This window comes from Mustela nigripes, chromosome 9 (genome assembly GCF_022355385.1).
Source record: "Mustela nigripes isolate SB6536 chromosome 9, MUSNIG.SB6536, whole genome shotgun sequence".
NCBI lineage: Eukaryota > Metazoa > Chordata > Mammalia > Carnivora > Mustelidae > Mustela > Mustela nigripes.
Genome location: NC_081565.1, coordinates 72,045,598 through 72,070,758, shown reverse-complemented (window position 1 = coordinate 72,070,758; position 25,161 = coordinate 72,045,598). Strand labels below are relative to the sequence as shown.

Below are 25,161 nucleotides of genomic sequence, written 5' to 3'. Positions count from 1 at the left end.
TCTCGTTCCTCACAGCAGCAACAACTCCAGGCCCAGCATTTATCACATGGACATGGTCTGCCGGTGCCTCTGACCCCACACCCTTCTGGGCTTCAGCCCCCTGCCATTCCTCCCATCGGGAGCAGTGCTGGCCTTCTGGCCCTCTCCAGTGCCCTGGGAGGCCAGTCCCACCTGCCAATTAAAGATGAGAAGAAGCACCATGACAACGATCACCAAAGAGGTGAGTGATTTCTCTTGAGATTCCCTCTGCTGTTACCTGCCTGCCACCCGGGGTGGGTCCCGGATACTGTTGTTTATTCTGTCTCTGGATTTAATTTTCCTAGTGACTACACAAAGGATTTCTGCTGGAAGGTAAATGAATGATTGGAAGCAGTCTTTTTCCAGAGGACCCCCTGGTGGTTGGCAACAGTGAACGCAGTCCCCAAAGGCAAGGGGTCCTATTTCCTGGTTATTGCCTTTGATCCTCTGCTCCCTCCTATGTTCCCCAAGTCTAAATCAGTCGTGAAATCCCCACACTGCTCTGTGTTTGAAATAGTGAGTGGCATTAATAGCTGATTTTGACCTATTCTATTTGGGGAATCTATTTTGGGGAAGGCTTACTGATAAAGACTCACTTGATAATTTGACAATTATTATTTATAAATCAAATCAGCCTATATGGTGCAGTAAAAATCTCTCAGGTAAGAAAACAACTTTAGTAGTCTTAGTAATTGAGAAAGTGCAGCCCAAATTAATGAAATCTGTTGGTTTAACTACCTCTCTTCATAGGTTGTCTGGAAGCTTGAAATTAACTCATTTCTTCCTATAAGAACAACACAACTGTTTATGCTCATAACTGATTTAAAGGACAGTTGTACTCCTTTTAGATTGGTTTTCTCTCTCCATTAAAGTATCTGAGTGGTTCAGAGATACTTGATGTGACCACGTTTGTATGGTGCTTACTAATAATTTTTATTAGCTGCAGAAAAGCACATGAAGAAGTCTCTCCCAGCATTCCTTTGTGGGAATTTAGTTAGCCCATGGGTGGTTGATTGGTTAAGAAGGGTGTGGTTATAATTAAAGCCTCATATCTCCTTCTGTTTCAGTGTCATTACTGTGAATTACAATCTTGGGTAAATGATTTTTATCACATAAATATAAATTTCCCATATCTGATGTTGGAAGCACTGTAATATTTCTCATCCAGTTACATTAATGCTATGAAGCAGAGCTGAAGCTGGACTGTGAACAGTTTTTTAAGTGGACAAGTTGATAAGGAGTATAAATAATCTGAATATCCAACTTTAGTCTCTGAAATTGTGTCAGAGGTAGATTGGCGCTTTGTGGATCTCGTCGAGCAGTATTAATAATTAACTTTACTGCAAAGATGACATCTGTGCCATTTATTATTTAGCAGAGATCAAGTTTGATAAATGTATGATTTTATGTAAACTTACTGGTACTTTTCTTTTTTCTTCTTCCCACCACCTGTGTTGCTGCTGTTTGGCCTGTAGACAGAGACTCCATCAAGGTAGGACCCAACTTCACAGATGCAGGGATGGCTTAGAAGGTCTCTAAATGATTTGAGTAAATCTAGCAATGGTGAATTCTCTGAGATTTACAGAATGATTTGGTGGGCTTTACCAAAATGTGGTTAAATGTATTTTTGACTCCTATCAGTTGTGTGTGGTTGAGATTTTTGAAAATATTGGTCTCATTTTTCTATCACAATTGGATTTGTAGTCCAGGATGGAACTATGGAAAATCTGCGTCACATTGCTTCTTTCATATGTCTTACTTTGTGAGGAAGAATAACTTTTAACTTTTTCTCCAGTTACGGTTTGACTATCAGATAAATAATAATGAAAAGTAAATAAATAGATTTATAAGAAATATATATTAGTCTCATTTTAGAAAACAGTTCCATCCTACAAAACATATGAAAGCATTCTTCTCTGCCAGAAAGATATTTATTTAACAACATCTTGTGTTCCAGTATAGCAAGTTATTCTCCTTAGGGTCTGCATCTCTCTTATCTGCCTCTCTATCTCTTTACAGACAAGTTGTAGGGAGAGGAAAAGTATGTAGGAACTAATGACTTGGATGTGCTTGTGTAACACCAGAATGGGATGTGCTAAGGATGCCTGAATTTATAGAGTAACCAAACAAGAAAAACTGGCTACCACGGCAGGAAATGGAGAAAATACGAAAATTGCTTGATCACTTTTGAGCCAGGCACAATGTAAATACACCACTGTGTTATGCTTAATTGCCTGTATATATGTGTTCTGTAGAGATTAAAAGGACAAGGCAGTTCTCAAGCATTGGCCAGTGCACAGATGCTGTCAAGGCCCTTCCTTGTATTTTGCAACAATTGTTTTAGAACATAGTCAGCTACTTGTAGTTTTTAATGAAGTTATGCATATGAAGACTAAAATCCTCCCCTGAAACCACCTGTGCTGTCACTTTGAACGACTCTTTATTCCTTTTTTTTTTTCCCAAAAGCCTTACATAATGGAAAATAAAAATTAAGTATCTATTTTACCCTTCAAGAGTCTTTGGAATTTGAAAGGGAGTCTGTACACCCATAGAAATGTCAACATTTACAGTTGGAACTGCACACACTGAATTATTTAATTATGCTTTTATAGTTGTGTATTTTGTTGTATAATATGCATATCAGGACCTAGATTTTTAAAAAAGCAATTTTGATCAGAGTGTTCCACGCATGTGTACTTAGGAAGTGGTAGGTAAATGCCTTGACCAGGAGAAGCTGATAGCAGCTGTTGGAAAGCCTGTCTAGTTTTTCTGGGGCCAATAATATAAACGTTCCCTGCCTTCTTATGATAAATACATACCTTAAGGCAGGCCAGTGAACTAAACAAAAGCCTCCTCTCCTGCCCCACTCTGAGAAGACTGTGAAAATATTTATACTCCAGTGCACACTTTTGTGTCAATTACATTTTATATTCCCTTATGCCAGAGTAGGGCGTATTTTGAAATCATCTATAATCATTCTGGATGAGTCTGGGAGTGAGTGTCAGTATAGCTAGAAGCCAGGGGGAAAACAAAGAGGAAATAGAGGTGGATGATTTGGCCTTGATTTATTATGGAACAGTAGCTATAAATAGATGTTTTTGTTGGGTACGGTTCTCAAGATTTGAAGTTGTGTCAGTTTTGGGGCTGTGCTCCGGCTTTGCAAGGTGAAACAAGTTCACTAATTTTCGTAAATGTGTTCTGTGATGCTCAGAGAAGCAGTTAGTTGCTTGTTCCATTGATCGTCCCCATCCTCCCTTAAGTGGCTCCTGGTTAAGAGGGGCTTTTTATGATTGTCTGCTGTGTGACTTGAGATGGTTTTTATCAGCCAGAGCATGCCAGTTGCCTGCAGCTGGAGTCAGGCTTGTATGAAATAATTTATTCATGCAGGATAATGCTCCTTAACATTTAACAGGTAATGAACGTGACATAAATTTCCTTCTTGCTTTTAATTTTTCCCTTTCCTCTTCTAATGTGCAAACAGGCAGCTCTGGTACTCTAAATAATAAGTAATTTTTGGCCATCTGTCAAAAGGAAATTTCAATACAAATTTAAATTAATGGTGCCTGAAATTTTTTATAGCTCCTCTAAAAGCCTCTAATGTGCAGAAAATTCTGAATCTGCTGGTAGTAATTAGTGTTGCATGTAATGAGGATGTGGGCAATGTTATACAGCCCCAGTGTAACATTTTGATATGGTAGCAAAATTTTGATTTATACAAGGTTGTGGATGGGTTTAATTGTGAGAGACACTTTAAAATGTTTTCTTGACGTTACAGATTATTAAACAGGGCAGATTTCAGAATAGCTCATAAAATGTAATTTAAGCTTACTGTAAAGATTCAGGTAATTAAGGTGCTTTACCTTTTTAGGTGTCAAGTAAAATGAGAGTAATTCACTTGTTGAGGTGTTGGGCCTTTTTCTTCCTTTTCCTTTCTCTTCTTGGAAGTTCTGTGGCCACTAAACCACATGCTATTGGCTTTATTGATCTTGTTTTCTATAACTCCAGTAGCCAAGTTCATTCCTAAGCCTTTTATTTATAGACCTGTATCTGAAGTTTTTCAACAAGGGTAGAGAATGTAAATATGAACCTAAAGGAGAAAGCACTAGGAGAGCCCAAGAAGTTTATTTGAGGAAGAGAAACCAGAACGGGGTGTATGCTAGGGCTGTCGAGGTAAGGGTTCAGGGCACCTGCTTGTCACATGGCTATCTAGTAACTCCATGTGTCCAAAACGAAGCCCTAGAAACATGGACTGTGATCCACTCTTGTCCTTAGTGGTAGGTTGGAACGCCCAAATTTAGCTGTCCCAAGAGGCCCCCCAGAATGAGTCTCCTGCCTTCCTCTCCTCACTGGCGACTTTCTCACCATCTTCTGGAGTATTTAGTACCATTTCTCTCATCCTTTGAAACAACATAAGCAAAACCAAGGAAGCATTTTCTAGGGTGGTGGAACCTTCCAGTGTTCATGCCTTCTGAGGGCAAAAAGGTAAAAGTTGTTGGCTCCAAAGTGGTGACAGAGCAAATATTTCCACAAGCTGCCAGGGGCTGCCCAGTTGCGGGTGGTACCAGTTCACGAAGAGAAGTCATCACGTTTCTCACATCACTGTCCATTCTCTTCTGAGGGGCCGATGTGAGACTAATGATTCAGATCTATGGAAGCCAAGTTACCCAAAACTTGCTAGGGAATTTGAGGTTGAGAAACTAGTCTTATTACCCCCCAAATGTCTACACGTCTCTAATGCCCTCTAGCAAATAGTGGTATACAAATGAAGACAAGTTTCAATAGACATAGCAAAATTCACTGTCACCAACTATTGGTAAGCTCCACGGCCCCTCCCAAGTTGATATTGTGCAAGCTTTATTACTTCATTGGCCCCCCCTTTTTATTTTAAAGACTTATTTATTTATTTGACAGAGATCACAAGTAGGCAGAGAGGCAGACAGAGAGGAAGCAGCCCGATGTGGGGCAGAGAGCCCGATGTGGGGCAGAGAGCCCGATGTGGGGCTCGATCCCAGGACCCTGGGATCATGACCTGAGCCGAAAGCAGAGGCTTTAACCCACTGAGCCACCCAGCTGCCCTTCATTGGCCCTTTTAATGTATATTTTGTATCCTGTTTTTTATCCCAAATGTCTAACCTCGAGTCCGATATGGGAAGGATTTCCCATTTTTTTATTTGTAAAGTGGAGCATAAGTACATTTTTTTCCTACAAAATTATTTCATTGGCTCGTCTTCCCCAAAATGCTAAGTGCCTCATCAGAGTATGACCATTTTTAGTGACTTGTACACTGCCAGATTAATCTCCAAAAACAGTGTACCACCGTAAAATGCTGTGTTTATTCTCACACAATCCATTAGTATTGAAATTTATAGTTTTTGTAATTTTTGCTAGTGTAAGTATAGATGGTGCACTTTATCTTTCTAAACTTACATTTTTCAAGCTAAATGCTTTTCTATGAGTGTACATACTGTGTGTCCCCTCCACGCCTTCCCGCTGTCCATGTGAATTCTTTGTTTTTGTTTAAGAATTTTCACAATGATCTGTTTATTAGTAGCATCCAAGGCAGTGCCCGTTCATTCTGCCTCAGCTGTATTTTGGTGTTTTTTCTATGCGGATGACTAAAATTTTACATCATCATATGTTGCTTTTCTTCTAGTCTCCAAATATTTTCTGATGGCAATAAAGGTTTATCAATAGAGAATTAGACTCAAGCTATTTTTACATAAGAATTCAAGTATGTGATTCAGGCCAAGAAAGCACTTTTACCTCGTTAGTTGGGTGATAGAGGTGAAAGTGGGTTTTTAGCCTGAATCAGAATAACAGAATGATTACTTCTGTTTGCCACTTTGCTTTGTACTTCAAGACTTAATGGTTAAGGTTCTGTTTTAGGATCTTGTGTGACCCACCTGATTTTGTTTCCTGGCTCAAGGAGTATCAGCCCGAGAAGAGTGTTCCTTTTATATGTTTAACCCTTTGGCATGTGTTGTGTGGGAGAAAGTGGAGAAGAAGCCACTCGAGAAAGAAAGTGGGGGGGCCGTGGGAGAGGGGATAACCAGATGGTCCAGGCAGTTGTGTTTTTTAACCTCCCCCCACCCACATGCAACTGTGTAAAATAAGAATGTTTGTAATTTTACCTTTCAGGAGAAAGCTTGGTGGGATTAATTTTCATTACTAAAGGATTTAGAAGGATGTGTTATAGAAAGACAAAGGCATAAAGTAAGAGGAGACTGGATTTAGAAGAGGAATGCTAAGGAGAGAGTATAAACAAAAAATAAAAAATAAAACAAACAAAAACACCACCACCAAACTTAAACTGTATTGGGGCTTGCATTATGGCCTATTTTTTCCTTCAGTCATCAGTAATCTGAGAAAAGAAGCTGTGTAATTAAGGACTGTAACTTGGACACTGCATCTTATCCATTCTGGCCTCAGGAAAAATAAGGTGGATTCCTACTCAGTCCCACTGCTGCATGTGTACCTCATAGTTCCGATTTCAACTGGGAGGGTGGGTGGCATATATGCTTATTAGTCTTTTTTCAGACATGAGGAAAGTCTTAGAGGTGTTAAAGCCCTGTCCAAGGTCACATAGCCAGTGCCACCCTCAAAGAAAAGCTTTTTGGGTGATTCAGTCTGATTCTTTGTTAATAAAAATTTGAAATATACTTAGAGGTAGAAATAATAGTGCAAAGATCCTCCATATACTTAATATCAAGGTGTAAGAGCTATCAGTTTTTAGCCACATTTTAATCTGTTCTTTCTTTCTTTGCTGAAATATTTTAAAGCAAACCCAGATAGCATGCATTTTGCCTGTATGTACTTCAGGATGTAAAATGAACACATCTCTTTAAATAATAGACATTTTTTGGTCTAAAAATAGATACCCAGTAATAGATGTAATGCCTCTAATCACTCAGTGAAAGTATTTATTTGATAGCTTCTAATACCTAGCCTATAAGCAAACTTCTTTGATGATTTCCAATAATTGGTTAGCTTTGAAATGGGGTCCAGATAGGATCCATTTCATTTTGTTGTAGTATCTCTCAGGTTTCTTTTAATTTAAGTGTTTCCTTCACTTTTAAAATTTTTTCCTGTGCCACTGACTTGTTGAAGAACCTGGTCTAGCTTTCTGTAGGATGGCCCATATTCTAGATGTCTCTGTGTGCTTTCTTGCGGTGGCTGGAATGCTTTCTGCTCAGTCATACCAGGGAAAGTCTTTTTCTTATGCTGGGAAAATGGCTAGAAGAATGATTACCACGTAAGTGTTGGCGATGAACAGTTTAATGAAATTTACTAATAAACAAGGGAGTAAAATATCTAGAAATGATGCTGAGCAGTGATAAATAGAATTCTCTTCATATCCTTTAACCTTCAAACACAGACTATGGTGTTTATTTGAAATCCAACTCCACTTTCCAGACATAAATATTGCTTAAATCAGGGCTTTAAAAATAGATTTTTAAGTAGGATTTTTAAAATATGTTAAGTACATCTGTTTCCTTGTGGGTGGTGACCTATAGATGCTGTGTGCCCCAACAGAATAAAGTTCTCTGCCATTAAATTTTTAGCTCCTTGAGGGCAAGAATCTTAATCTTCTTTGTTGGAGCTGTATAGGAAGACAAATCAAGGATTAGTTAAGATGGGAATTGTAGTAGAATTAGGAAAATCCATACCCTGCTAAGAATCCTCTCTCCCTCTGGTAAGCTGTGTGTCAGTGGCAAGTCAGTTTAACTTCCTGAATCTCAAAGATAATGCTAGGTATTTTTCCAAGCTTTGTGGAATTAGATGGTTTCTTACGTAGTTCAATCCCATACTACAAGTGAATTTTACAATAAAAATCTTATGCCATAGGGTATGTTTCATCAATATAGTTGATTATACCATTAGCTACATAAACACAGTGGTAATTGTATTTCATTTTGGGGGATGAGGGTAAGGGGATAGTTTAATATTTTAAAGCATATCTCTTCAGCATTCAGTGTTTAATTCTTCAATTTTACAAAATAAGGTAATTTGGGGTTAAATGTTTCAGCATCGCTGTTGCTTTTTTGTTCTTTATAGAAATATTTGTTTCTAATGTGTATTTTATAATTTAGAGTTACTGTATCAAAGGACAACCAGGAACTTTTGTTCTGTGGGTTTATGATGCAGTAATTTGTTCAGTATTAATTGATACCTGCCCCTAGGCATGTGAGCTGTGTGAAATGTAACAGGTGCCCTAATTCCAGAAAATATGTTGTAATTGTTTGTTTGTCAGACAGATGAATAAATATCTTTAGGGCATAGCTGGTCCTCCGGTGGCAAGCATGAATGGATTAATGATGTGACTGGGGGAGACATGCTTGTTGGCTGTGCCCTCCTCCACCACTGATCACCCAGGCAGAACAAGTAATAATTAACGGGGGCAGGTTGGTGGTGGGGTCTGCCTTCCCCAGCTGATTTTTGGCAAGGGTGGTTTCTTCTACTCCATGAACCAACCCTCTTCCTTATTAGATAAACATTTTCATCTTGGTGTTTAGTGTATATAAATATAAAAAGAAAAGAAATATAACTAATTTTAAAAATAGAAATATAAATTTCTTAATTAGAATGCACTCCATCTATTTCATGGAAACTATTGCACGGTAAAGTTAATACCTTAAATTTCTTGAATTTTTAGAGCGACCCAAGACTTACTAAATGTTTTAACTAGCACTTTAATTTCAAAAGCGTTTTTTCCTCAAAATGTAGGTGATTCTTCCAAAAGAACTATTCCAAAGAATTGTTCACCATCTTTTTTTGTATTCTTCCAGTAATATTTACTCATAACCTACTCTGGCAAAATTCTAAGATCACCTGGCGTAGCTGCAAAGTCTCACTTCTCTGCTGGTAATCATTTCTTTTACCTGTATCCAACTTACATATTTTGTTCTATGTTGGTTTGGAGTAATTCATGTATCTTTTAGGTTAAAGGCTTCCTACACTTGGGGGCCATCACTAAGGGTTATATTTTCAGAGGTAAAGAGGAGTCATATCTAATTTTTACCATGACAGCTGCTCTGGGACAGGATTGAACACAATTTGGGTCTCATGAAAGAGGACCAGAAAGGAAGTGTGCTGAAGGCTGAGTAGTACTTTCTGCAAGAATTTTAGATTCTTTGAAATAAGCTTGCCATTAAATGCAAATAATAAAATCATATTTCAAGACTAACTAAATGCTGCTTAGATCTGTCAAGTCAAAACTTTAAATCTTAGAGTTGAATACTTAGTTGTTTTACTTTGAATCTAAAAATCGAACCAAAGTACTGTTACTTTAACTTTATTAGATACATTACTCAGATCCAATCCCAGTTGTTTCTGCCTGTAGTAAATTATAGTGCTCTAAAAAACATTTTGGGCTTCCCTTACTAGTATTGTAACTTAGATTCCTACTTATCTATTATAATTGTAGTTGGTGATTAAGCACCCTCCTCCCCCCACCCAGGGGACCCCCCCAATGCCTGTGGTTGAGCGTGAGCCCCGTGGAAAACAGCCACATGCACCTGTGTGGAGCCCATTCCGGCATCATCTCCCTTCCTTCCCTCGCTGTCGAATAGTCCATCCCCTCTGCAACCTCCAAACGTGCAAGAAGAGCTTATGCTTTCCTGTCCTTCGCGGCCCGCCACCCTTGGACTGAATTGCAGTGGGGTGGAAGTTAAAATGTCTTAAGTATTACTATTGTAAGTGAGCTTTCTAAGACGGTGATGGGGTGAGCAAGAGGAATTCTTTTTCATGGAAATGGACTCATTATTTAATTGTATCATACCCTAAGGATTCTTGAATCTGTCTTTCAAAATTGGTACTTTTCAAGTTGCTGAGTATTCAGATATAAGGGGAGGAAGAGAAGGAAGGGGGAAGTAAACAGGTTAGTGATGCCACCCAATGAGAGAGGCCAGTAGGCGAGATAATAACGCATTTGTATTTACTACTTACGGTCATTTTAATTGTAGAAATTTTTGACTATAATCTTCATTTCTCTTTCTTTAAACTTCTGTTTTCTTGAGCGACATTTGGCCTTTTGAACAACAAAATAAAATTGGAAATGCTAATGTTTTGAGCCAACTAAAGGCGGAAAATAAAAATGTCACCATGGTAACAAAGCTGCTTTCTAGATGGTTTCCTAAGATATGCCTGAACTAGAAGCAGATGTCTGATTTGAGAATCTTGCCTCCTTCAATGTAAACAAATAACTTCTGGGCAGGTGTTGGAAATAATATGGAAATCCTATTAAGGGGCCCTGGGTTCCTGTCAGTCAGGAAGCCCGTGCCACAAAAGGGCTGGTTGTCACATAAAGGAGCAGAGTAAATTCTCATTAGGCTTGAGCTTTTCCCAGGAAATGATTGTCTCGGTGTGTTCGCTCTCCTGTGAATCTGAATGTAAGCTGTTGCTTCTATTGATCTATTCACTGGCTTTATTTTTCTCCTCTTCATACCAGATCCTCCCTCGCCCAGCCAGCCTGTATTCTCCCCCTCACCCACCCCTTCCCTTTAGATTAACACTTGATCTGTGCTACTGCTCTGAGAGTTGTGACATTTGTGATTTTAACCTCCCACCCTGGGCTGGGTTGGGGGGGCCGTGGGGAGGAGAAGGGGAAGTCAGTCTTCATCCCTGGGCCTGTTGGACAAAGAACCTGGTTGATTAGGCCGCGGCCGTGGGCTGTTTGGAGCCAGCACAGTGAGTGGCTGCCAGTCCTGAATACTGCTCTGTGTGTATTTACTTGGGGTTATATTTGTGTTAATTAAGCAGAAACTAAAAGCATGAAGAGGCAGCATTTTGTGAACTTTTTAAAACGTACCTAGTTGTCTTGGTAAGTCTGTAAAACTGCGTGACTGCGCGTTAGCCCCTGGTCGCGTGGTTTTAAATTTAAATTTGTTACAATGAAATAAGATTTTAAGAAAAACTAGTTTCGTGGTTGCACTAGCCACACTTCATGTGCTCAGTGGCCCTGTGTGGCTGCCATCCCCCTGCCGGTATCACAGAAAGTTGTGTTGGGTAAGAAGAGGCTTTGGCCCAGTAAGGCTTGCTGGTTCCTGCTGTTCCTTCTGGTTAAAACCAACTGGGTTGTTCAAAGGCAAGGTTCCTCCGCATGCACGGGAAATAAGGGGCATGTGCATGTTTTGGTTTTGTAGTGGCTTCTGTTCTGCTCAGAAATCGCTGATGTGGTCAGCTGCACTAATATAGTGATCTTTAAATGGTTGTAGGTCTTTTTTTCCCTAGTGGAACTGGTTGAACAGTTTCACATGGATCTTCCCAAAATGGACCCCCAGGAGATGCATTTTTAATGTTTCTAGATAGAAAGTTGAGGCAGTTTGGTGGTGGTGGTGGGAGGGTTTGAAGGCTGTGCATAACGATGCCTCTTTATAATACTCGGAAGGTTAAATGTGGATAAGCACAAAACAAGGCTTCAGAAAAGCCACACTATTATTATGCAGCATTTCTCGGACTATAGTCCCTGAGACGCACTTCATAAAGCCAATAAAGCTCGCACTGGTGGTCTCCCGTTGCCCTAGCAACGGACCATGGGGCACAGTGTATGTGAAATGCATGAACATCTGTGAATTAATCTTTTTTAGTTTGTTCTTTTCTTGGCACTGATTGGGCCGCTCGGGCTTGTGCCTGTGACACTGTGTGTGGAGGGGTAATCTGGAGCAGTCCCCAGGGTCTTGCCCTAAAGTGGATGGTGGAATGGCAAGTGAAGGGAGATTTATCCTGGGTAGTGCATTCAGCAGTGGAGGGATTTGGCCTGACAGCACTCTCGGTAGGATGTTATTAGCTTACTTTCTGGTGCATGGGGAAATGAATAAAAATTTTTCTAGTAAATCTGGGCATTATTGGGTTTATTGGGTTGCCCTGAAAAAATAATCTTTGGAGAAAATTGAAATAATCACTTGTGTTTCTACCACAGTGATCAGGACTTGAAAGGTCTCTGAGTCGTCCAAGACCCTTGCCCCAGCCCCAGGCCCAGGTTTGGCCTGGGGATTATAATCAAACCATACTGTGCTAGTCAGAGGGAGGCTCCTGGATTGGGTGCTTAGGCTGGCATCTGTTTTCATAATAAAATCTCGTAGTAGCCTAGTCTGTCCTTATTTAGGAAATTTTAAACTAACTTGGTGACATTTTTGCCCTTGGGAAAATGGAGCAGATGATGACTAATAGAAAATTAGAGAGAGGCATCCGGGAATAATACTTTGGTTAGATAAGTTACTCCCCCACTCCTAACAGGATTGTCTTCAGTTCCTCCCATTTCCAAACTGGCACCCCCCACCCCCCACCCCGCCACCCCAGACAGTAGCTCTGAGCCGCAGACTCTGTGCTCAGTTCCTCCTGTCAGTGCCAGATGCTCACTTGTGAACTGGTTTGCTCACCCTTGTCATTTTCAATTCCTTTCTCCTCTTCCTTTTTTCTTCCTCTCCCCTTTTTTGGTCTCCCTCCAATATGGGTTGACCCTCTTTCGTCCCTGGGGAGGAATGAAAGAGGAATGTTACATAGGAATTGTCCCATGTTGGAGGGAGTCTGTGTGTTCAGTTTGTAGGGAGAAGAAATGCTTTAATAAGTGTATTAAGACAAAAGTCCGTGGAACATGCTAGTCCATATGTGATTCGCTTGGTTGTCTTTAATATTGATGGTCATTTAAGTAGGAAGAACTGTCAGTGTGGGTGTTTTCCTTTAGATACTAAAAAGGCACAGCTAAACCCCTAAGGCTGAGAGATTTTCCTTAGACAGCGAACCCCAAGTTACTATTTTAATGGTTCCTGACTTCGAAACCTGTCGGTGTTGATACATGAACTTGAAAATTGAGCAATGCAGCCTAAAGAAAATATTCCAAGGTGGTAGGTATTGATTTGGTAGCTGGAGGGGCAAATAGGCCTGAACCGGGTCTTTGGGGGTGCATGGTAAACAGTAGATACAATCCCTTCCCTCAAATTGTTTTTCCATTAAAGTATGGAACGGAGATGTGCATTCTGAGTAGAATACAATATATTAATGGATGGTTTCTCTTTATTTCTCTGTGCTTCCGGTTAGTCCCGAGTTCTTTTAAAACGTGCATATGAAACTAGTTTAGGACAGCTTTTGAAGGCAGTCTTCCCAGGAAGTTGCCAGGGCTGATGCGTAAATAGGTGCAAACCTGGAACCTCTAGCAAACACCCACGGCAGTGCCAGTGGCAACATTCTGCAGACTCCCAGCCTTGATGGTGGGGTGTGCCTTTTCACTCATATTCAGGTAGTGTTGGTACGAATCAGCAAAACAACTGGACAGATGTTTTATCACTGGACTTGCAGGTGTTTGAACCCCCTCAACTTGCTTTTCAGGTGGATTCTCTGATTCAAAAAAGTTTTCTCTTGCTGCCCCCAGTAAATAGCCCCATTTCAGTTCAGAAGAAATTGTCTTCTTTCAAGAATCTTCTTATTTTTTTCTTCAAGAATCTTTTTTAAAGTTACCAACTTTCTAGTTGATACTGGAAGCCAGGTCTCAGAAAATACAACAGTTACAGGGGTTATTAAAGACCTATAGGAGGAAGTAGAATTCTCTAGTTGTTCTTTGTGCCCTAGTCTAGTATTTGCTTTTTGAAAGCACAATTCTTTATGCCAAGAACTAAAAATTCTTAGATCTTCCGGTGAGAAGTGAGAATCCTACAGCGATGTAATTAATGGCCGTGAGTACGCTGGCTGCGGTGAGCAGACATGAGTTTGACGTTGCTGTTTCCTTCACCTGTGTTTGACCAAGTGTGTTATGAGCAGTAATTTTATAATCTGGCTGTTTGAAGGCTGGAAAAGGAAAGCGAACACAAATAATCTAGAAGGGAAAAGGTCTGTCTCTAGCATTCAGATTTTTCATTCTTACTGATGGACTAACCTAATAAACAACATAACCCTTCAGTTTTATTTTTAACTTTTTAATGTTCTATGTTTTTGAAGTGTTTATAGAAATAAAATTAGTACTTTCGTTCCTGTTGTGGATCATACCTGGATCTGTAAAAATACCGAAGAATTTTTAAGGGAGAAAATTCTCGCATGGTTTTCAGATGCATTGCAGTGGAACGTTTGGCCTAGAAGTGATCTCAAAAGATGGGGTTCCCAAAATGACATGCTAGCCCCCGTGTGCCTACCCCTAACATTTATGGGGCTTGGCAAAGAATACCAATGGGGGCCCTCGTATCATATGTCTGATTATTTAAGAGTTACAAATCCAGTTAAAAAATACACCTTCACGATTATCGGAAAGGCGAGGACTGAATTTAAGATTCTCCGGCCCCTTGGAGTTCATTGCTGAAACCACGTGGGCCCTCACCTGTGCTCTTGTAGTAGCTAGCCCAGCTCTCAGTTCAAAGCTTTGCTGCATGCCAGGGGCTGCCCTCAGGTCCAGGTAAGACTTGGGTAAACCCTGCATGAGGGTCGGGAGTGCAGGGTCCTGGTGCCCACCCAGCTCAGGGCCCAGAGGCAGAGTGTGTGGGGCCACGTCCCTTTGGTCCTGAGGGAGGGATTCAGCTGGATGCGGGCCCAGACCCCCGTCAGAGTTTTCCCTCTTGCCAGGTCGTTCGGTTTATGTATGACTTCGTTTATGTATGACTTAGCAAGCCCTACATTTAAGAGAAAAGAGGAAAGTGAGGATTTGGAATGGTTACATCTCAGAGTAATTCTTCATTAAATAAACGTCAACATTTTTATCCGAAGTAGGCCAAGGGATTGATGTTCTAAAATACAGTCATTTAGGAACAGGTACTTCTAAACTATGCTTTGTAGCTTTGTAGCTCGTTAATACATTTCTAATTATGCTTTCAAAATGCTCCATTGAAAATCGTAAATGCGTATTATACCTGCCGGCAGTGGTCATGAAAGGTAGAGGGGGAGCTTTTAAACTTGAACAAGTTGGAAGATAGTGGAGTGCCACGGTTGCTCATGGGTTGCCCTGAATGGCTGAGTAAGAGGCTGTCTGCTCCCCCCGACACCCCCAGTCCGGGGCATCGTGAAGCTTAGGCCTGTAGTGACAATGCCAGGCAAGGTTAGACCCAGAAGGATTAGTTGTAAAGACTTGGCTTTCTTAGACTAGAGATTATCACCGGGAACTAACTCGGGTCATGATTTCTGTTTTCATCCGCTTTTGTTCCTTTATGTGCTTCTGCAGTCGGACAGCTGGAAAGTGCCGCAGGAATATTTGAAGAGCCCTGTTCAGTAGTTTACGTGGAAAGTCATTGAATAATTCACATAACAAATGATTAGACAAGCACTTGTCCATCTAACTGAATTATTCTACATGTTTGCTGAAGCAGCAAAGGAGGAGCACAGCGTTTCCTCCTCCAGAGGGTATACAGTGGCCATATTGACCCATCTAGTTATTGGGTTTCAGCCTTTTGTTGACATTGTTGTAAATGAAAGCAGCCGGGAAGAGCTTTGGAGCAGCTGGGCTGGATAATTGTGAAGGATTCATGCTTGTTGCTGTTACCCCCAGTGTTTGCAGTGGGTTGTTTGCTTTGACTTTTGTTGAACTGTTGACAAAAGCATTAGATACAAATGGGAACAAATAAAGTGGTGAGATGCCAGGAGGGCTTGGCAGGAGTAGAGGTTTTCATTCCGACTTAAATGGGGGCTGTCGGGGCTGTCGGAACTTATCTAGATGCGAAATGGAAGGTGTATTGTGTTTGTGTGTGTGTGTGTGTGTGTGTGTGTGTGTGTGTGTGTGTCTGGTTTTCTTTTCAGATCCCAAACTGGAAAATAGTTTGCTGTTTATGTACCTTGGCTCACAGAGGTGAGAGATTTGAGGAGGCCACCATGTCTTACAACCTTTAAAAAGCCACGCTAGACTTCTTCCCTTCGGATGTTTTGCTGGTCAGGAATGCTGTAACACAAATAGACAGTTTCTGGATTTCCCCTTCCCAGCTTGGTCGGGGGTGGGGGAGAGATTTTTAATACTGGAAGTATTTTGGACTGGGGAGATGGCGCACATGACGTTGAGGTAGGGAGGATTAAGAAAGACAGTATATGCTAAAATAGTGTAGCTAGCAAAATGGAAGTCATTTACTGGAACGCTTTTAATTTGGCTTAAACAAAATACTCTTTTGTATATTCAAATGGGAGTAGCTCAGCTGTTGTGAAGCCAGAAAATTAATGGTATTTTGAGTGAAATAGCAAAAGCATGTCAACAACATAGCTGCCGATGATAATGCTGGCATTTTATTCATGAGGAATTATCAATGCAGGTTACTGGACAACATAGTGTGACTGAAAATGATTGAGTGTTGGAGAAGCTGCTGTCCTTCTGCTCGATGATTTCATTTCGCATTTGGTCTTCCTGGGGCTTCATTTGTGCATGTATTTTCCCTGTCACAACCTAAAATATAAAGTTTTCTGGGCTGAGGATTGTATGCATATTTCTCCCTTTAAAATAACCAAATGTGGAAGTTCCCTTTGAGTGTCGACTCGAAAGCCGTGGAGTATGTTTTCGGGGCCCAGGTGGTCAGTGGAGGTGATGGGTGGTGCTGGGGAGAAAGGTTCCTCTGAAGAATTGACTGCAGTGAGTCTATGGGAGTTGTCTAAGGGCACCTTAACCAACAAACCTGACCACCATGCGGTCGATGATGGCAAGTAAGGGATTTGGAATACCTCGTGAGGCCAGAGAAATGTTTACAAACCTTGAGCAAGAATAGACCAACTGTATTTAGGAAGTTAAATGCCCTCGAGGCCAGTGCGTTTCAGTGCTGTGATTAATCGAAAGGTTTGCTGAAAATGTATGTGAGTGGTCAGAATAGTTAAGCCATGCCTTTGTGTGTTTGGTCTTTAATTTTGGTTCGAAGCTCTTTGGGCACCTTCGTTAAGATCTCCTTTGGTCGGTACTGCTTTGCCCACCATTGGGTCAAGGAGGCTGGTGCTTCCTCTTCTGTGTTCCATTCGCCTTTGGAATTCCCTCCCCTGCTAGTGACAAAAACAAGGGATGATGGTACCTTTGTGTAGTCACTCTTCTTCGGTTCTAGTGCCTCATGTGACCGACTCTGAAGGAATTATAGGAGAAAAGGATGGATTCTGAGTTTATGCTAACAGTAGGAATGTTCAGTTTTAATCTTTGCAGCACCTGTGGTCCTAGAGACTAGTAATCATTTGAGCAGTGGAGGTGACTTTATGAGTAAAAGGACACGTCACAGTACTCTCCAGTTTGCCAAAAAGAACTGCAAGATGAATGCTCTCTAGGTTTCAACTCGTAGGTGCTATTTTGCCAACTTCAGTAGGAGGTGATCGAGTGCAGGGATGTAGATGTGAAGTTCGTGAGCAAGAAATCCCCGAAAGGGCCGGTATGGAGTGGGAATAGGAGCATCCATGGGCCTGAGCTGTTGACGCCTCTGACAGAGGTTAGTCCTCGAGGGAGGAGGCGGGGGTTTCATGCAGGTTAGAAAACATGAAAAGACAACAAGGCAAAAAGTTTGTCATTAACAAGCTGGAAGAAGAAAAGAGAGAGGCCTAGACTCCACAGACTTGACTCAGCATGACTCTGAAATTATAAGAGACCTGAGCAAAAACACAATAAAAGGCTTGCTGGCAAAAGGAGTGAGTTCAAGGGAAATTGACTTAAGCCGAGACAGGTAGATGGGCCCGCTGTGCCCCTCAGGCAGGGGTGGGGGCCACAGACGCACCCACGACCCCGTTTCATAGACAGCCCTGCCTTGGTCTTGCCTCCTCCTCTTTTCCCACCCCTCAATCATGTCTGCTGTGCTCTTCAAGCTGAAATAACATCCTCATAAAGGGTGACTCAGGGTGGCTCTTTGTACACTGTTTGAACCACATTTCTTCATATTGGGAAGCTGGTGTGTGTTAGGACCTGTCCACATCTGCGCGTGTGACACGCCGTGACCTCCATAACCAGCCTGCAGGCGAAAAGCAGTGTTAGAGATTAGAGGGCCTGGGTTCACACACTGCCCTCTGACATTTGCCAACATTGTGACACACTGCCAACTTTGGGCAACCTCCTTCTCTGTGTCCTTGTTACTGTAATGGGGCACTGGTGGGGGGAGGTGGTAAGGGTAAATTTTCAGGGGTGCCTAATGCTTAGTAGGTGCCCCGTGAATCTTTCTGTTAATACTTTTAGTGCACAATATGGATAATTTGAAAATAACTTGGTTTTATTTATTCTTTTGGGATTTAATATTTAAATCAACTTGCATTTCACAAGCAAACACCAGACTGACAGCAGAAAGCAGCAAACTAGAAAGAAATGTGTTAGGCTGTGGGGGAAATTATTCTGGGATTAAAATTTTGCTGCAGAAAATCTACAAAATGGATCTTGTACGTGCAGATGGTTGAGAATTAACTTTAGCTGATCCGAGCACATATTTAATTCCAAAGGGGATTTCGTGTTTCAGGATAGTTCAACTTCAGCTGAGAGCGTGACTTTTGTGTATTTTACAGCAAAAACCACTTGCCACTCATAACAGATGAAATTGGAGACCAAACCATGAGAACCTTGTGGGTTCCTGTCAGTCTGAATCCTCATTTTAAAAGATATTCCCTTGCTGGGGCAGCACAGTGTGCTGGGAGCACCGACTAGCCTTCGACTAGCCTCACACTAGCCTCATTGGCGCTGAAGGAGTGGCCCGCGGCCTGAGGTCCCACAGCTTACCTTGCGTTCTGCGGAGAGCCTCTTCTATTTTCATGTCAGATTATCTGTAAAATGGACTTCTCCCTCCCGTGCTGTAAACCGTAACAATTCTGGCATTCCTCTAATTGTGTGGGGAGAGGGAGTATACCCAATAGAGGCTTGTCGAGCAGGGGAGACTTGCTGCTTTTCATTATTTTACTACTCATACACCTAATCCCTGTCAATAAGGTCGGCTGTATGGGGAAGAACACACATCCCTGCACTATAATACTGATTTATTGGCAGCTCCTTTTCTTCAGGCTGAGTGAACAGAGCAATCTCACAAGGCCACGAGACTCAGTCTTGGTCTGGGCTTTGGCAGGGTGCATCTGAGGGTGAAAAGGATGTTTGCAGCATCTGGGGTGCTGGGGAGTGACGGCGGTCCTGGGTTGCAGCAGGGGAGGCTCGGGACTGCCACCACTCCTATTCGAGAAGAGCTCTTGTAAAGGTGGACGTCGAGAAGGCCGAGGTTCACCTGGGTGCTGTGTCTTCAAGTAGAGAGATTCGATTGACCTCAGTTTATCTAGAATGTCTGGAGGATTTCATACGGCCTGTGCTTTTCAGGCTGTTGAGACCATATTTTACCTTCCTTTGCTTATCTTTTGGTGTGTACCCTTTCAGGGATGCGTGCTCTGCTCTGCTACGTTGCTGTCTTCCAGACCTTACAAAAATGAGGGACCCCTCCCATTGTGGGGAGAGGGCACCTAGGATGTGAATTCAGATTACTCAAAAGAGTCAGACTAGGATTTAAGAACATTCCGTATTTCCTTAATAGGAATGACAAAAGGGCCAGAGTTCTGGAGAGCAGGAGAACACCCGGGCACTGGGTGGTGCTTGCCCTTACCGGGAGGGCTTTGGCGTAGCCAGGTCTCCCATGGGGGATGGGCAGTGAGGGGCACCTGAGCAGGTAAGGATTTCAGCTTCCCCACAGGGGCCACAGCCAGTCTCACAAAGTTTTAGAAGGAGTCTTTCAGATGACTCTTTGAGAAGAGAATGAACCTCATCTGGATGGTTAGAGCCGTCTTCCTGGCTAATCTGTTTTCTGTGAGACAGAGCACCTGGGAACCATCAGGCCATATCTGGGGGCTCCCCATTCTTAACTACTCACCAAACCTTTGTTTTTAGGAAAGTCTTATTTCCACAAACGCTCAAGAATCCTTTGTGAGATCAACTGTACTTGAGAATTCTTGAGTTTTTCTTTTTACTTTCTCCTACCCGAAATGCCACTTTTGAGTGCTTATTAGCTCAGGTTTGAAATTTGATGAAGAGGGATTCACATTTCTCTGGTTATCGAAACTGAACAGCAACTGTGTTTCTTTGTAGAGATGTATTTTATTTAAAAAGATAAGGAAAAGGAATATACGCTAGTTCAGAAAACCCTACAAAGAAAGACTCGATTAAGTGGAAACTTTCTAGAGCCACAATTAGACTTCTGTTACAGAAACAAGTACAAGGGAGGCCAGGTGGGGAGTAGAGTGCTCTCAGCCCAGGGACTCAATTAAAAATGCTTTAAAAATGTAATTCCAATCAATTTGGATAGTCTTAGAACATTGCAAGATGTGTGAAAACATGCTTTAAATGCCAGCAACCAGTGAAAAGGGCACGGTTTCAGAAACCCTGCTATAAATTATGTGCCTTTGGCTTTCAAAAATGCGCAGGATACATCACTGAGATATTCAGAATAAATATCAGAGAGAATTGTATAGTCTTTGCATCCAAGAAGGAATGAAATTTTTAAAGAGCTAGTTTTGTTTGGGCTGAGATCCTGAATTTTTTCTTAGGGTTGTCACAACATTTGTTTTGGGAGATGTACAAATCAAATCTGATTATAACAAATATCATTACAACGAAAATATCCCTATCATCAAACAATTTCTAGACCCCAACCAATAGTCCACTTACTTAAAACAATACTGAATGTAACCTAATTCCATTAAGGCAAAATAAATAATGTGGGTTAGTCTCGGAGGTTTTTCCTTCATGATGTACCTCCTGGAATCCACATATGTGAATTGGCAATAAGTGATTTCAAAAATGTTTGTTTACCTTGGGAATATACTGTATGATTTTTCTTTTTTTTTTAAAGTATCATTTTCCTTTCAAAGAATTCTGTGTATAGGTCCATATCAAAGCACTTGCTTTTGTGGGAGGGTTCCACCTCAAATGAAATGTTTTGGTCTGAGTCTCTGCTTTGCATATTTTAGATTTTTATTTTTATATCTAGAAAATTTTGCATGTGTAACTTTACCCTAAAAAAAATTTAAAGTTGCAGTATAATCCCCAGTTTACTCCTTGTAAGCCACCAAAACCATAGGCCTCAACTTGCTCAAATGTAGTAAATGTGAAACAAAACATAGGCTCAAAATACAGTTAACAGTGAGTAGTCATTGTCACATGTGAGTAGTTTTTGCCTCTGAGCCCTGGTGGCATTTGCTTCCAGCCTGGCTTTGTGTTCTTTCCTCAGAGGGATGGCTTTGTAGACCAGGTGGTTCTGGTTGGTGGCCCTTGCCTCTGGCTGTCCCTGGGCCCATCGCCCTGGAATCTTCCCCTTAATTGCCCGTACCTTCTTTAGTCCCTTCACATGACACATGCCTGAGGCTTCCCTTCCTGTTGCAGGAGGGGGGCCTGTTGCTTTCCTCAATGTTTATGAAAATTGCCAGAAGGCTGCTCAGTGTAGAGTGAAGAGGCACAGGCTTTATAGCCACTGTCATTGATTCTAAAAACAACTCTGCCACCTGCTAGCTTTGTGATCTTGGATAATAATAATAATCAGCACTGAGGGTATGTTTATTCTGTGCTGGCTAGGTCCTTCGCTTGCAGCTCTCCTTTGGTTTAATCATAACAGGCTGAGGAAAGTGGAACACAAAAACTAAGACGACTTGCCCACGGTCACCTGGAATATAATCCATCCAATGAGCTGATTAGAAGAACAGGGTTAGTCTCCAGCGCTTCCTCTCCACCTCCACGCAAGGGTCCGTTTAAATCTCATCTGAGCAGACCCTACTGGGTGTTGGATCTTAAGTGTGAGGATTAGAGGACGTGTATGAGGAGACCCAGCAAAACGCCTGCCACTTAGGAGGACAACTGTGATAGTATCTGAGTTTCTTCCTTTCATGTCTGTCAAATGCACAAAAATCCAAAGCAAATAGATGCTGATTTTGTGCACAGGTAATAATGCTGTTGTGATGTGTTCACTCGTGCGGGGGCTTACGTGTCACACATCCTTACGAGAGTACACTCTTCACTAGGGGAAGGCATGCATTTGTAATCATGGTGATTTGAGGCCATTTTTGTTACTCAGCATTTTGGAATGTTAAAACACAGTCCTGTGTGTGTTTTTCTGTTAGATTTCTCATGTCCAGCAGATGTAGCCTCCTCCTCTTACAGCTCAGAATCTGTTATCTGATTAATTGAAATTTATGCAGATGAAAAATCAGACAAGAATTTCACTTGTAGCCTCATCTGCTTGTTGGAAGTTAATAAAAATACTCTTACAGTCATAGACTTCCCTAATTTAGGTTTTACAGTTTTTGTCCTTTTTTTCCATGGAGAAGCAGGGGTAGTTTTGCTTTTTTTTTTTTTTAATGTATAACTACTATTTAATAGTACTTTCTGACTTAAGTATCTGTAATAATTTGTCATTTTTTAAAGAAAATTTTATTTATTTGACAGAGACAGCAAGAGAGGAAACACAAGCAGGGGGAGTGGGAGAGGGAGAAGCAGGCTTCCCACTGAACAGGGAGCCCAGTGTGGGATTCAATCCCAGGACCCTGGGATCATGATCTGAGCTGAAGGCAGATGCCCGATGGCTGGGCCACCCAGGCATCCCAATAATTTGTAATTTGTAATTATTTATGCTTGCTTATAGATGCTCATATTTTCAGTGTTCTGGTTGTAATTTTTATCAGCTGACTTTTGAAGATTGATGACACAGATTGCGGAAGGACCACTTACATTTCCTAACTCAGAGGCCCCTTTGGACTATTCTCAGTTTTCCTTTCCAGGCCATTCGTTCCCTCTGCTGCTAGCCCTCCTCCCTCCAAAAAAGGATGACCTTGGTACTTTGGAACAGAGAAGATGGGGTAGTTGTGTAGGAGTCATGGAGGAATGAATGCTTGATTGCAGTGCTGTATATTGGTTGAGAATAACATGAAGAATTAAGTTGGGGGCTACATACGATTGTTATTTATACTTTCAGAATACCAAACTGGGGCCCATGGCTTGATAAGAGCGTTTTTGTGCCAATTTGTGAATCTGTTTGGAACGAATTAAGAGAAATGGAATTTAATTAATTAATTAATCTATTTGAAGTGAAAATCAAATGTGATATCGGGCTATCCTGTCAATCCACAGTGGATACTCATTAACAGATATTTATGACTGGGGGCTTTAATCATTTTCAGGATCCCTCTTTTGTTCCTTGTAAGCACTGTCCACGCCACCCCGATTATTCATTCTGTTTCTTCTTTAAACACAACACTCCGCTTTTACATTCGAGAGCTGAGGTGAGGAGAGGGAGATGTGCTTTAGAATCCTCTCCCAACCACTTTGATCAGATCGGTTCACAGGCATCTCGTAAGTGCTTAAAGCGGGGCTTCCGTGGTAGAGTGGCAGTAAGGAAATGTTATTGTATGCTCATTTTAGTCTACTGCCATATCTGATGACCTGTTAATTGCCACTGATGTTTGTTTTAAAGACTCTAATTAATGGAATTCTTCACTGTTTTTGGCTCACCAGATTCTTTCCAACACAGGGCACAACAGATAAAGTAAATAAATCACTGCTTTTGTTACTACTGAAACTATTCTAGTTCAGTAGTCTAACTCATTGAGGGTACTTTCTAAAATAAAATATGTAGAGGGGCACCTGGTGGCTCACTCTACTACGCATCTGCCTTTGGCTCAGGCTACATCTTGATCACAGGGTCTTGGGATTGAGCCCAGGGCTCCTTGCTCAGCGGGGAGTCTGCTTCTCCCTCTCCCTTTGCCCCATCCCTGCTTGCATGAGTCCGCACCCTCTCTCAAATAAATAAATAAAATCTTTTTTTAAAAACATGTAGAAAGGGGGCGCCTGGGTGGCTCAGTGGATTAAAGCCTCTGCCTTCAGCTCAAGTCATGATCCCAGAGTCATGGGATCGAGCCCCACATCAGGCTCTCTGCTCAGCAGGGAGCCTGCTTCCCTTCCTCCCCCTCTGCCTGCGTCTCCACCTACTTGTGATTTCTCTCTGTCAAATAAATAAATAAAATCTTTAAAAAAAAAAATAAAACATGTAGAAAGAAGAAAAGCCAACTGGTGATAAAGTAGAATGAGCATTGGACTGGGAGTCAGGGAATCGGCTGTGTTATCCAACCTTGTGTATGGCCTCTTCTCTCTCAACCTCAGTTTTCCCACCGGATTGCATGACTGCTTGCGCTCTTCAGAACCTAGAACTTAAGGCGTATTATATGATAAATATAATGAAGTATTGTGAATTTCGTTTAATATTTGGGAGTAGTTTGATGATTCAGTATTTAATAGCAGTATTTGATTGTGCAAAAGCCCCAGTTTATTAGTGGGCCATGTGATTTTTGTGTCTTATCTCATTTTAGGGTGTTGTTTCTTTTTCCTTCAAGATGTTCATTTTAATTATATGTGAGTACTAGATCACAATAACAAGGGACACGATGACATGGTGGGAGCTTCAAAAAATTTTTTTATGTTAATAATCACAGGTCCTGATAAACTGATTTCTTCCTTAAGCTTTTTGTAAGACACTTCTATATTTTGGATTTATATATAACCAGTGCCAGATTTAACTTTTTACTTATTTTCTTTTCTGGAAATAAACTTAACATTGAGCCTGTACTGTCCCCCAATTTTTAAGGTTTGGCATCCTCACAGTGAAACTCCTTTTGAATTTTGTAAGCTTGTCATTAATTTCACATCTGTATTAACGTAGCCTAGTGGTGGGTACTCTCTTGCCTATGGAATCAGAAGTGGACAGTGTAAGACATTTCACATTTACCAAACTCAGAAACTTAAGGAGGAAAATTAATAAAAGATTAGCCTTATCAGGTGCTCTTAGTAAAACTTACTTCTTTTTTGAATGCCTGTTTGTACATAAAAGTGCGCATCAGATCAGAAGCTTGTTAGCAGAACAAGTAGTGAGCGGCATGCAATTGCTGCAGAATTCGGAGAATATTTTGTATTGTATGAAGTGCTCAGGTTTGTTAGAGAATAGCAGGAAATGTTAACTGTATTCTGAAATACATGGAATGAGGCGGAAAAGAAATTGGGCACAAGCCTTGTCAATGATGCAGGATGAGCCTCCTCTGTTTATGTGTACCGACCTGCCTTTTTGATAATTAGAAACTTTGTTTCTTCGTAATCTTGACCCTGTGAATCTAATGTAACACAGCTAGAACTAATCCGTAGGCTTTAATCTGTATCTATTGTCTGGGGTAAACCTCCTTGTTCATCAGCAGAATTCCATTCCTTGAATCAGAAACTAGAAAGTCCTAGCTTCCCCT

At 41.3% G+C, this 25,161-nt stretch overlaps 1 protein-coding gene across 11 annotated transcripts in view; it reads left to right on the top strand.

The window, feature by feature from the left end:
- The window catches only part of TLE4 (TLE family member 4, transcriptional corepressor), a 140,902-nt gene that overhangs the window by 71,025 nt on the left and 44,716 nt on the right, over nt 1-25,161 (top strand). For 6 of the 11 annotated variants that reach the window (XM_059411804.1, XM_059411807.1, XM_059411800.1 and 3 more), the window contains 2 exons: nt 19-220; nt 1,494-1,510. In XM_059411804.1, coding sequence (XP_059267787.1) covers nt 19-220; nt 1,494-1,510 — 219 coding nt within the window. Of the gene's footprint in view, nt 1-15; nt 221-1,493; nt 1,511-25,161 lie in introns of all 11 variants that reach the window. The other 5 variants (XM_059411803.1, XM_059411806.1, XM_059411799.1 and 2 more) reach the window with 1 other exon arrangement.